Source organism: Schistocerca serialis, chromosome 3 (assembly GCF_023864345.2).
Source record: "Schistocerca serialis cubense isolate TAMUIC-IGC-003099 chromosome 3, iqSchSeri2.2, whole genome shotgun sequence".
NCBI classification, from domain to species: Eukaryota; Metazoa; Arthropoda; class Insecta; order Orthoptera; family Acrididae; genus Schistocerca; species Schistocerca serialis.
In genome coordinates, this window is record NC_064640.1 from 357,043,630 (window position 1) to 357,055,636 (window position 12,007).

The following is a 12,007-nucleotide window of genomic DNA, read 5'->3' on the forward strand; positions in this document are numbered from 1 at the left end:
AGGTACATAACCTGGGAGTTGAGACCACCTACATTCAACATTGTGAATAAAAAACGATCACTGGCCAGCGCTTTGTGTTTCTGCTCATTTAATAAGTAACACACATTTGATATGCACTATCAATGCCACCGTCTGTTGAATTCTAGAAAGTGACTATCTCTGTTTTTTTTTTTTCCATTTCTCCAGATTCAGGACCAGTGACATCATCATTGTGAAGCAAATGTACAAGAATCTAATTTTTTGTTATGGCGCAGTGTGTAGGAAACGAAAACCTTCCCATCATTAAAGCCAAACATACTGCTGTATTGTGTGTTCCCTTTTATGTTAAGAAAATCTGGTGGCAGTTGTCTTTCATTTTTTCAGACAGTTCCAACATACGACAGCTTTTTTGTCTTCAAATAGTCAAAAGATGAGAATCTGAATACCAGTTATCAGCAGTGATATTTTGGCTAGCTCCAAATATGGGCTTAACCATTCTCTTGACAACTCCAGTAGGTTTGTTGCTGACACAGAAACCACTTCCAGACTGTAGTCCAATTTAGATCTCCATGTTCACTGCGTATATCATTTTAGCATCAAGAAGACCAAAATGTTTTATTCCATATTTGTTAGGTTTTGAGGGTATATACTGCCAAAAAACGACATAAACCATGTAAACCAGGAAGCATTTCATCTGTTGTGATGCTATCCTCAGGACAATAGCTCTTCTGACAATTTTTCATGAACTCTTCGAAAACTTCATGAATAGGAGCTAGCTGCTCAAGTTCCTTCTGTTGGGCTCTGGTAATTCAGGTGTCAAAATGAAGCCAACATATCAGACTGTTAAACTGTTTGATATTCATCACAAGACTTAATTTTTCAGTCTGTCACCTTCAGTCTCCCAAAGTTCCTCCAGACTTTGACCATTCCCTCCGTATGCACCTGCTGGGTACAACGAACCAATAAATGCTATTAGGTCAATTACATCTGTGTATCTGATGTCTCTCTCACTAGTGAAATGATCCTTGATAGTGTCAGTGTATTGATTTGCATATGTGATATTGGTGGCAAGGATATCATCGGCTAATAAATTATTCCAACACTCAACTGCACTTGTAGCATTCTAACCATTTCCTATGACTCCAGGGAGGTGAGTGGTGATGATGTAAGATCCCGTTACGATGTCTTTCCTCAGGTGCCTTTTTGGCCCACATGGTCTTCTTATCTCTTCCCAAATAAAAGTTCCTTGTTTTGTTGTCTCTTCTTTCTTCATCTTGAGCAGTATCCTCGCCATCTCGCTGCTTTAAAGAATCACCTTCACATTCTTCCATCTCATCTTGTGAATCAATGTCACTTTCATCACCAAGATCCTCAGACAGTATGGAGTCTTCCTCATCATTGTACATCAGCAAATCCTGTAGTTCTTCGAGATGACAGGGGTTAGACAATTTGTAATAATTCTGAGCTGTATCTTTGAAGAATCTAGAGTCTAAAAGAGAGAACTTGAGGATAATTATGTACTCAGTCGGAATGTGCCTGAAAGGCCAAGCTTACTGAACTGTATATTTTTACAAGATATTCACAAAATTCACATTACTCATCCATAAAGTGAGCAAAATAACAACTCTTAAAAAGAACCAAAAATACACACCTCCAAAAGCAAAGATGTATTAAAGTGCAATGAGCATGAGAGGCCACTAACTTCACATCTGCTCTCTACATAGGTCACGCAAAAATTTGTGGAGGGTGTTGTAAACACTGCCTGAAGATAGGAAGGTACTAATGGCAGGCAAATCCCACGCTGACTTATTTGGGAGAGAGGGAACAAAAACATTTCAGTTGTGCCTGTCGGGCCAATTACGCCCGACAGAGTGTTAATATTCTTGATACTCGAGTCGCACAAAGCTTTGAGTATCACATTTGCAGAAAAAATCATCATCATCACAATGCCATTACTGTGGGAGGTAATGTAACACAAATCATCCACAGTCACCTGGTGATCACCATGAATAATGTCATCGACTCACTTCATGTTGGGTGGAGTCACCTGCTGCTCTGCTTTTCATGAGCCAATGATCTGTCTTCAGCATTGTTACGCCGACAAACAGTGCTGGTATCCACTGTTCCATCACTTTACACATTTTTCTGTCTTTCATGAATGCCAATGGGCATTTTTACTTCTACATTTCAGGCTTCTATCACAGAACGCTGTTTAATACGAACATAGACTTTGACCACGTTGCAAGCAACTGCAGTACTGGCATCTGTTGATGCAGGAAGTTACCACTGCAGTAGATTAGAGAAGAAGCTTTGTAGAATAGTGCCAAATTCAAATTTTTAAATTAATAAGCATTACTGAAGAAAAAAAAAAGAGGCACTGCTTGTTGACTGATCCTCAAAAGATTTTTCCGTATACCATGAGAGGTGGCTTGCAGGGTGTAAATCTAAGTTTGGATGTGTTAGGTTATGCGTGTGCTTGATCAGCTACACCCTTCTTCAGTACGAGTGTGGGAATGAGGTAAGATATCACAAGGAGCCATGTAGCTTTACTATGTAATGAATTGTTCTCTTTCCTCTTAATCTGAAACATCCATTTCCTGTACTTTTATTGTAACCAGTTTTATGATAATTTGCAGTCTAATGTCTGCAATAAAGAAATCCTGTTTTGTTTGTAGTGGTTAGCAATAAGATAAAAAATGAGTTTTGACGTATCTGACTTGTTCTGCACCAAAATATTCCCCATCTTGTTCATCGCAGATATTGAAATTTATGAACTCGTAACAAAACAAAACAAAACAAAACAATGCTTTATATTTTCTCTGTGTTTTTGTAGTTCATTAAACAGAGTAAGTAATTTGAAGACTGGTTACATTTCGTTAATCTTCAGCTTCACATACTGTGCTGGATAACCATTAGTAAAGAATTAATACAGTTCAGAATGAAGATAAAGAGGAGTGGCTGTTTGTCGTTTTAAGCCCTTCTTCAGTTGCTTCTTAATTGCTGAGCAGTATTTGCTCCTTTTTTTTTTGTCTCGGATATTGAGATAGTAGGATTTTGTGGTCATTTGTGTGTGTGTGTGTGTGTGTGGGGGGGGGGGGGGTGGGTTGTCTGTGTGCAAGCTGTTTTCCATAAACAGTAGCAGTTAGTTTTTTACTGTGTGAAATTCGACCAGTGCACAACATATTTCTATTTCATGTGTGTTCCAATAATAAGTGAAAGTTAATGTTGACCACCTCCTGAATTTTATGAATTACTTTGGAAATTACTTCCATTACTTTGGAAATACAGATTACAAAGGAATAAGGCTCTCACCTAAACCACTGAAGGTGGTGAATTACCTTCAGTTTCAGATTATTGTGTATGTAGTAAATGTTAAAGCTGAACTTTGAAATTTATTAAAAATGAATGCACATTAAACAGTAATGTAGTTAAGATTAGCTATAAAATTTGATGTCATAAATAGATAGTTGCTAGTGTTTTCTATTATTTGTTAATATCTTTGAGTTCAGATCTGTCAGTAGAATAAAAAATATTTAAATAACAGTTACCTTAAAGGGAAATTTTTAATTGTTAACCTGTAGCATAAGAAAGCTCATTACTTACAATGATTCTTCACTAGCAACCTACCCCTGGTTTGCATGGGTAACACTAAGTATCTATGGTCAGACAACTTGTCTGGCACACGGGTAATGAATTATCTACACAAAACTTCCTCATCAATCGACCTATCTATTAGTGAAAGCTGTATCAGTATCTGTACACTATTTCCTGAGATTATCCTTCACATTCAGACAGAAAAACATGACAGGTGAATTTAATTCATAGTATGTATATTTTATAACAGCTATTTGTGTTTCAGCAAACACAGTTTTCTCATTTGTGTTTGATTACAAACTTAAATTCACAGGTCACAAAAAACAAAACCTGGAAAGACATTGCAGGGCTTTTAGGCATCGGAGCATCTTCAAGTGCTGCATATACACTTCGGAAGCATTACACGAAAAACCTTTTGGCCTTCGAATGTCACTTTGACCGTGGAGGTATAGACCCACAACCAATTATAAATCAAGTGGAATCTACTTCGAAGAAGAAGATGACCAAGACATCATCAGTTCCATCTCCAGGTAGTCCATAACACTGTACTGTTGAAATCCTTACAGAAAATTTTAATTTTATGTACTTAATTGATTTGATTTGTGTCTCTACAAAGCTGCTCTGAAGTGATTACTGACATGGGCTCTACATTGCTTTTGGCCCTTAAATTATGTAGAATATTGTGATCACATGCCATCTGATGCAAAAGAGTGGACAGAGGAATTGCAAGTTCTACTCTTCTCTCTTTCAGAAAAGCTTGCAGAATCTTATAACTTATGTACTCATATCCTGTTCATAACATATATTGTGTTAAATTGAGTTGTTGAAAAAGGGCCAAAATGGCATATTTGGAAGTGAATCTGTAATAGAATATATTATCACAGTGAAGTGGGCAATGGACATTTTTCCATTGTAAGATAACGGCAACAAGTGACAGTAGCATCATTCACGCTTTTGGTGCTGGTGGTGTGAAGTAAAAAAGATTTTTATTAGTTGTTGATAATAGTATTGGTATGTGTTGATGCATGAAATAAGTATTATACAAGGGAATAAATTTTAACTCTTGTGCATTGCTAAAAAGCACAGTTAAAAATACACATTTATATGTTGTTGAGGCTGTGTACTGTCAGTACTTACTGATGGTACACATTGTACAATATACGCATCAAATCATATAACAAAATTGAAGATACTAGTCAGTGAGAAGCCATTAGCGTGTTTAATATTACTGGAGTTAAATTCCGTGAGGTAATGTATGATCCAGTCACATCAATGCAACCACCTGTGAGAAGCATGAACAACCACCTTTTGCAGTGTGGGTGGGCAGAGAGAGAGTCAGTGAGGTTCTGAAAGGAACCAACAGGGATGAAGAGCCATGCCAACTCCAGTGCCATGGCCAGCTGCACTGGGTTCCTAGGCTGTGGACGCATTACGCAGACAGGCCGATTGAGATAGTCCCACGGATTCTTGATTGGATTTAACTGGTGAATTTGGTGGCCAGGGTAGTGTGGTAAATGCATCCTGGCACTCTTCAAAGCATGCAGCTACACTCAGAGTTGTATGACATGTTGCATTGTCATGCTGGTAGATGACTGTGCTGAGGAAAAAAAACAAACTGTGTATTGGGGTGGACATGGTTCCCAAGGGTATTTGCATAGTTGTGGTGATCCATTGTACCATCCAGAATGACAAGATCATCAAGGGAATGCCACAAAAATGTACCCCAGACAATAACGCTCCCTCCTCTGGCCTGGGCCCTTCACATTTAGACGTTTCACGCCATCCGTGCCAACTACCATCTGCATGATGAAGCGTAAAACATGATTCATCAGAAAAGGCCACCTGACACCATTCAGTAGACTTCCAGTAGTAGCATTGGTGTGCAAAATACAGCCTACTGTGAAGCCGCATGCACAGCAATGTATACTAAAAGGTTGTTGAGACACTGTTGGTAATCCCTTGGTTCATCAGAGCAGTCAGTTGCTCAGCAGTTGCAGATCTATTCAATCCTACACTTTCTACAACCATTGTTCACCTCTGTCATCTATGGCCTGTGTTGAACCACAGTTCCTTGGTGCCGGTTTTGAATAGCGCCATTTTGCTATGCATGGTATACTTTAACCACGGTGACGTGTGAACAATTTACAAACTTAGCCATTTCAGAATGCTTCCGCCATTGGCCTGAAAACCAATAAACATGCTCTTTTGGGAGTCAGATAAATTGCTCCATTTTCAAATTAGGACAATGACTGCACTGTTTCCCATGTGCCCCCTGACACACCTTATATACCCTCTGCTGCCATCTGCTGTCTGTGAGTGGTTACTGTATGTTGACATCGAACATAGGTGGTGGTCACATCACTGTAACTGGACTTGTGCATATTCAGTGTAAGGATTTTTAAATTGATCCTTCACGGAATAATTTAATTTCCTCTGAGTGAACATCAAATGTAGCACACATGTTCATCTAAATTGCTCAAAAAGAAAAAAAAAGTTTCACATCACCCACATATCTGTGATCGTGTTCACTCGTAGATTCGAGGGGAACAGGGAGTAAAAGAATTAACATTATGAAAATAAAAATGGTAAATATTGTGAAATAAAATAACAACAAAATAAAGGCAATCTGTTTATAAACATACATTTTAGCTTTGTAAATGCACATTTTAGCGAGTGTGAATTAAAATCTGTTTCTGGATAACATTCAGTATGCAGTTGCTCCACTACGTGTATTATAACATACTTTGATCCTCCTTGACAAGCTGTCCGTAAGGTGGTAGCCACATTACAGCTCAGATTAGCCTCTCTCTGATGAGGTAGGAGATTCCTTCCTCAGTACTGCGCAATGTTCAAATTACCCTCAGTAGCAGTGAGAGGTGCCTGACATTTATACATGGTACCAGTCCACAGCGTGACTGAGCCACCTCCGCGCTGAACCTATCGGTTGGCATGCCCGAGATGTGTGTTGGTACCTGGTAGTCTCTACAATCTTCTGTGATGACAATTGTCAGGTGTCAGACAAATTCTGCATCTACTGGCAAAGAGATCCGAATGCTTTTGGTAGAAGTTTCATTCTAGATGATCCCTTACCAAACCTGTCAATGTACAGAGTTGATTTAAGGTCTACTGTTGTCAATAACATATGTCTAGAGATGAAACTGACTATACAGAGACAGTCATGTGGCATCTGGTTTGACACAGTTTTCTCAGTTGCCTTTGGAAAGTCATTAAGCAGCTCTCTTGCTTTCTCCTTGGATATACAGAGTGAGTCACTAACTATTGCCACCTGGAATAACTCTGGTAGAATGAGAGTAGCTGAAAAGTTTGTGGGACAAATGTTGCATGGGACAACGGGGGCCATGATATGGCATTAGTTTTTTGTTTCTAGGTGGGGTGCTTCAGAGATATGAAGGTCAACTTTGTTTCTTTAAATGGGACGCTATAGATTGGTACTTATTTTCTGATAGTGGCTATCGAGACGAATCCAATGATGTGTAACACTATGGCCTTTGAAGTTCAACAAAGGTCAAAAAGGTGGCATGAACATCGGTTTACAGAATGTGTTTGAAGTGATGACCATTTGTATCAGTGCAGTGCTGCAATCGTATCATCATGGATTTGGTGGTATTCCTTATCACTTTGGCACTGATTGAAACACAAGCTCTGACAATTCTCTCTTGTATATCGTGCAAATAATAAATATTCACCGAATATGCGTATCCATCTAATGTACCATTGACATGTAAACACCATTCGACGGTTTCACAATAAAACACTAACAGAAACTGTAAGACTAGTAATGTCAAATCAAGCGAATGTTAATGATGTATTCCTTCGAAGAACAAATCGATATGCTTCTCATTTACAGAGAATGCCAACGAAATTCAGTGAGAGCTAGATACTTATACACCGAAAGATATCCTCCATGTACCCACCCTACATGTCATACACTTAAATGTGTGTATAATAAATTGAGAACAACTGGGTCTTTAACGCATGGGAAACATATCCGGCAAAGCAAAGTTACTAACAAGGAAATGGAAATTGGTACTCTTGCCACTATGGCTCGAGATCCTTGTGTTAGTTCACATCAAATCACAAGGGAATCTGGCATGAGCCAGAGTAGTGTTGTTCGTGTTCTGCATAAATATCATCCTTACCATATCAGTCTCCACCAACAATTAACTGGTACGGATTGTATGGGTGACATTGAATTCTGCCAATGGGCTCAATTTCAGATTCAGAGTGATGACACATTTTTGAATTTGATTCTATTTAATGACAAGGCCTCATTCACGAACCGTGGAAATGTTAATTTGTATAACATGCATTATTGGGCAACTGAAAACCCATGTTGGCTGCAGCAAGTTGCACACCAAAAACTGTGGTCGCTGAATGTGTGGTGTGGGATTCTAGAGGCCAGAATTACAGGCACCTATTTCATCAAAGGAAATCTTAATGGTAGGAAGTACACCACATTCGTGCAAGGAACATTAAGTCTGTTGTTGGAAGAAATACCTTCAGGAACAAAGAACAGAATGTGGTATCGACACTATGGGTGTCCGACACATTTTTCGCTGATGGCTAGAAATGAGTTGCAGAGAGAATTCCCAAATCATTGGATTGGACACGGAGGAAATGTGTCGTGGTAGCCTCGTTCGCCAAACTTGACGCCTCTGGATTTTTTCTTGTGGGGATTCGTAAAAGACATAGTTTATAAAGACATTCCAACTACACTGAAGATATGCGAGAGAGAATTGTCAGAGCATGTGCTTCGATAAGTGCCAAAGTGTTAAGGAATACCACTAAATCCATGATAAGAATATTGCAGCACTGCATTGATACCAATGGTCATCACTTACAACATCTTCTGTAAATGGACGTTCATGCCACCTTTGTGACCTTCGTTGACCTTCAAAGACCTTACTATTACACATCATTGGATTCATCTTGATAGCCACTGTCAGAAAATAAGTACCAAACTATGGCATTCCATTTGAAAAAACAAAGTTGACCTTCATATCTCTGAAGTGACCCCACATAGCAACAAAAAACCAACGTCATATTATGGTCCCTGTTTTTCCCATGCAACTTTTGTCCCACAAACTTTTCGGCTTCTATCATACTTTTGGAGTTATTTTAGGTGGCAATAGTTAGTGACTCACCCTGTATATTAGCCATAATGTATATGTTAGACACATTAGCTAGAACTGTTAACTGTCAATGACAACTACAAGGCATATCTCTCTCTCTCCTGTCTCGTGACAGATGTACAAATGACATTACTGTGATGTATGTTAGCAGGTGGGCATCTTCCCACTTAGACATCCTGCCTTGCCCTAAGATGATAAAGTGCACACAGTTTACTTTTGAAGTGACTCTTTGAGACATATCGACAAGCTAAATAGTGTACACAGACTAAATTATCATTCCATGTGCTCTACTAAATGACACAGAGAATGTAGTTTTATGTTTAACACATCTACACAGTCATTGTCGTATGAGAGCTGAGAAAGAGGTTGTGTGTGTGTGTGTGGTGGTGGTGGGGGGGGATTATAATAAACAGAAATTTTGTCTCACAAACATAATTTCGTTATTCTTGTGTTTAAAGTGAAATGGATATTTTATTTTTTGCCCCAATCTCAAAATACACACATCAAAAAAAGTTTTGCATCACCTTGGTTCTGGAACCTGTATAGAAAATTGGAATAGATGTCAACATAAACATCATTTCCACCTTTTTTTATTGCTCATGAAAACCACACATTGCGTGTTGTACCAACATACAGTGCAACCTTCAGAGGTGGTGGTCCAGATTGCTGTATACACCGGTACCTCTAATATGCAGTAGCACATCCTCTTGCAATGATGCATACCTGTATTCATCATGGCATATTGTCCACAAGTTCAGCAAGGCACTGTTGGTCCAGATTGTCCCAGTCCTCAATGGCGATTCAGCGTAGATCCCTCAGAGCGGTTGGTGGGTCACGTTGTCCAGAAACAGCCCTTTTCAATCTGTCCCAGGTATGTTCGATAGGGTTCATGTCTGGAGAAAATTCTGGCAACTGTTGTCGAGTGATGTTGTTATTCTGAAGGAAGTCATTCACAAGATGACAAGGGGGCGTGAATTGTCGTCCATGAAGACGAATGCCTCGCCAATATGCTGCCGATATGGTTGCAATATTGGTGGGAGGATGGCATTCACGTATTGTACAGTCGTTACGGCCCCTTCCATGACCACCAGCGACGTACGTTGGCCCCACATAATGCCATCCCAAAAAGTCACGGAACCTCCACATTGCAGCACTCGCTGGACAGTGTGTCTAAGGCGTTCAGCCTGACCGGTTGCCTCCAAACATGTCGCCGATGATTGTCTGATTGAAGGCATATGTGACACTCATGGGTGAAGAGAACGTGATACCAATCCTGAGAGGTCCATTCGGCATGTTGTTGGGCCCATCTGTACCGCACTGCATGGTGTTGTGGTTGCAAAGATGGGCCTCGCCATGGACGTCAGGAGTGAAGTTGCACACTGTTTGAGTCATAACATGACGTCTTGTGGCTGCACGAAAAGCTTTGTGCATCATGGTGGACTTACTGTTATGGTTCCTCTGAGCCATATTCCATAGGCAGCGGTCATCCACTGCAGTAGTAGCCCTTGTGCGGCCTGTGCGTGGCGTGTCATCAACAGTTCCTGTCTCTCTGTATCTCCTCCATGTTCGAACAACATCGCTTTGGTTCACTCTTTGACTCCTGGACACTTCTCTTGTTGAGAGCCCTTCCTGGCATAAAGTAACAATGCAGATGTGATCGAATCACGGTATTGGCTGTCTAGGCATGGTTGAACTACAGAAAACTTGAGCTGTGTACCTCCGTCCTGATTGGATGACTGGAATTGATCAGCTGCCGGACACCCTCCATCTAATAGGTGGTGTCCATGCATGGTTGTTTACATCTTTGGGCGTGTTTAGTGGCATCTCTGAACAGTCAAAGGGACTGTGTCTATGATACAATATCCCCATTCACCATCTGTCTTCAGGAGTTCTGGGAACCGGGGTGATGCAAAACTTTTTTTGATGTGTGTACCAGTAAACGATTGATGATACATTTTGGAAGTTAGTATCAGTTGATGCATTTGACTTATGTAGGCATTGGTTGTCTCATTCTTTCTCTACAAATAACACATTCTGCAAACTCTTGTGAAATGACAAGATAAACCATATGCTTCCCTTCATTATTCTGTTATTTTAGTTACTTCTGATGTGATAGTAAATCTATAAAGATTTTAAAGAAAATTGAGAGATTGATTGTGCAGTAATTTAGCAGAGTTGAGAGTAGGTCAGTATTCATAACGTTCAATGATAGCATACGGAAAGTTGGTTTTAATCATTGGCAGAGTGGTTCATTGACAGGTTTATCACTCACAGTGATGTAACACAGTGTAAGAACAGTGGTCATAAAAAGCTCTTAACATACAGGGTCCAGAGGTGAGTGTTGTGCCTTTTCAATGATGATAGGTTTCAAATTTAACATGGCTTGGTGCCGTGGGTGAGTGGTGGTCCATCTCAATCAGTTTCAAAGAAAACTATATGAAGGGAAGTGTGTGCAAAGAACGTTTGGAATTGTGTAACTCATGAGAGGCCATTGCTCAGAGCGGTACATAAAGCTGCACTTCTTCAGTGGACCAAACACACACAAAAAATGGAAATGATCGTATGGTGTCAGTGGCCAGGAGTTCCCAGTTGGGAAGTTCTGCCGCCAAGTGCAGGTCTTATTGAGTGTGACGCAACATTGGGCGACCTTCGTGTTGAGAATGGGGATGAAATGATGATGACAGCACAACACCCAGTCGCTGAGGGGAGAAAATCTTCTGCCCCAGTCGGGAATCGAACCTGGGCCCCTGTGTGTGGCAATCCAATGCACTGACCATTCAGCTAATGGGGCAGACAACACACACAAACTGGACATCAGCGGGATGGAGGTGAGTAGTGTGGTCTGTCGAGTTGCGATTTGACCTCTTTTATACAGTGCAAGGCATTGGGAGCAGTGACACCCTGATGAGGCAGTGTGTGGAGGCAAGAGGTAGTTCTGTGATGTTTTGGTGGTATTTTTTCGTACCATTACTTGGAATCCCCCATTCGGGTTACTGTGAACATGAGCTGGGATGTTGATTTCAACACTGTGAGTGACTAAATGTCACCCTTTCCTCATAGCCATGATGAGAATGCTGTGGACACTCCCCTCTTTCAACACAATAACAGTTGTGTTCACTGGGTTTCACGCATATGTGCTTGGTTTGATGAAGACTTGGGGCCTTACTGCATTTCAGTTGGTGTACTAAATCATCTGATGGTAATCCCATAGAAACTGTGTGGGAAGGTTTGGAATAATGGGTGAAATGACAGTCAGCCTCCCCACATTTTGGTAGCTATAC

At 40.3% G+C, this 12,007-nt stretch overlaps 1 protein-coding gene across 1 annotated transcript in view; it reads left to right on the top strand.

Moving 5' to 3' along the window:
- Positions 1-12,007, top strand: part of LOC126470846 (trithorax group protein osa-like) — a 68,667-nt gene that overhangs the window by 13,721 nt on the left and 42,939 nt on the right. Inside the window, exon 3 of the mRNA XM_050098862.1 lies at positions 3,887-4,103. Within this exon, the coding sequence (XP_049954819.1) occupies positions 3,887-4,103 (217 nt within the window). The remainder of the gene's footprint in view (positions 1-3,886; positions 4,104-12,007) is intronic.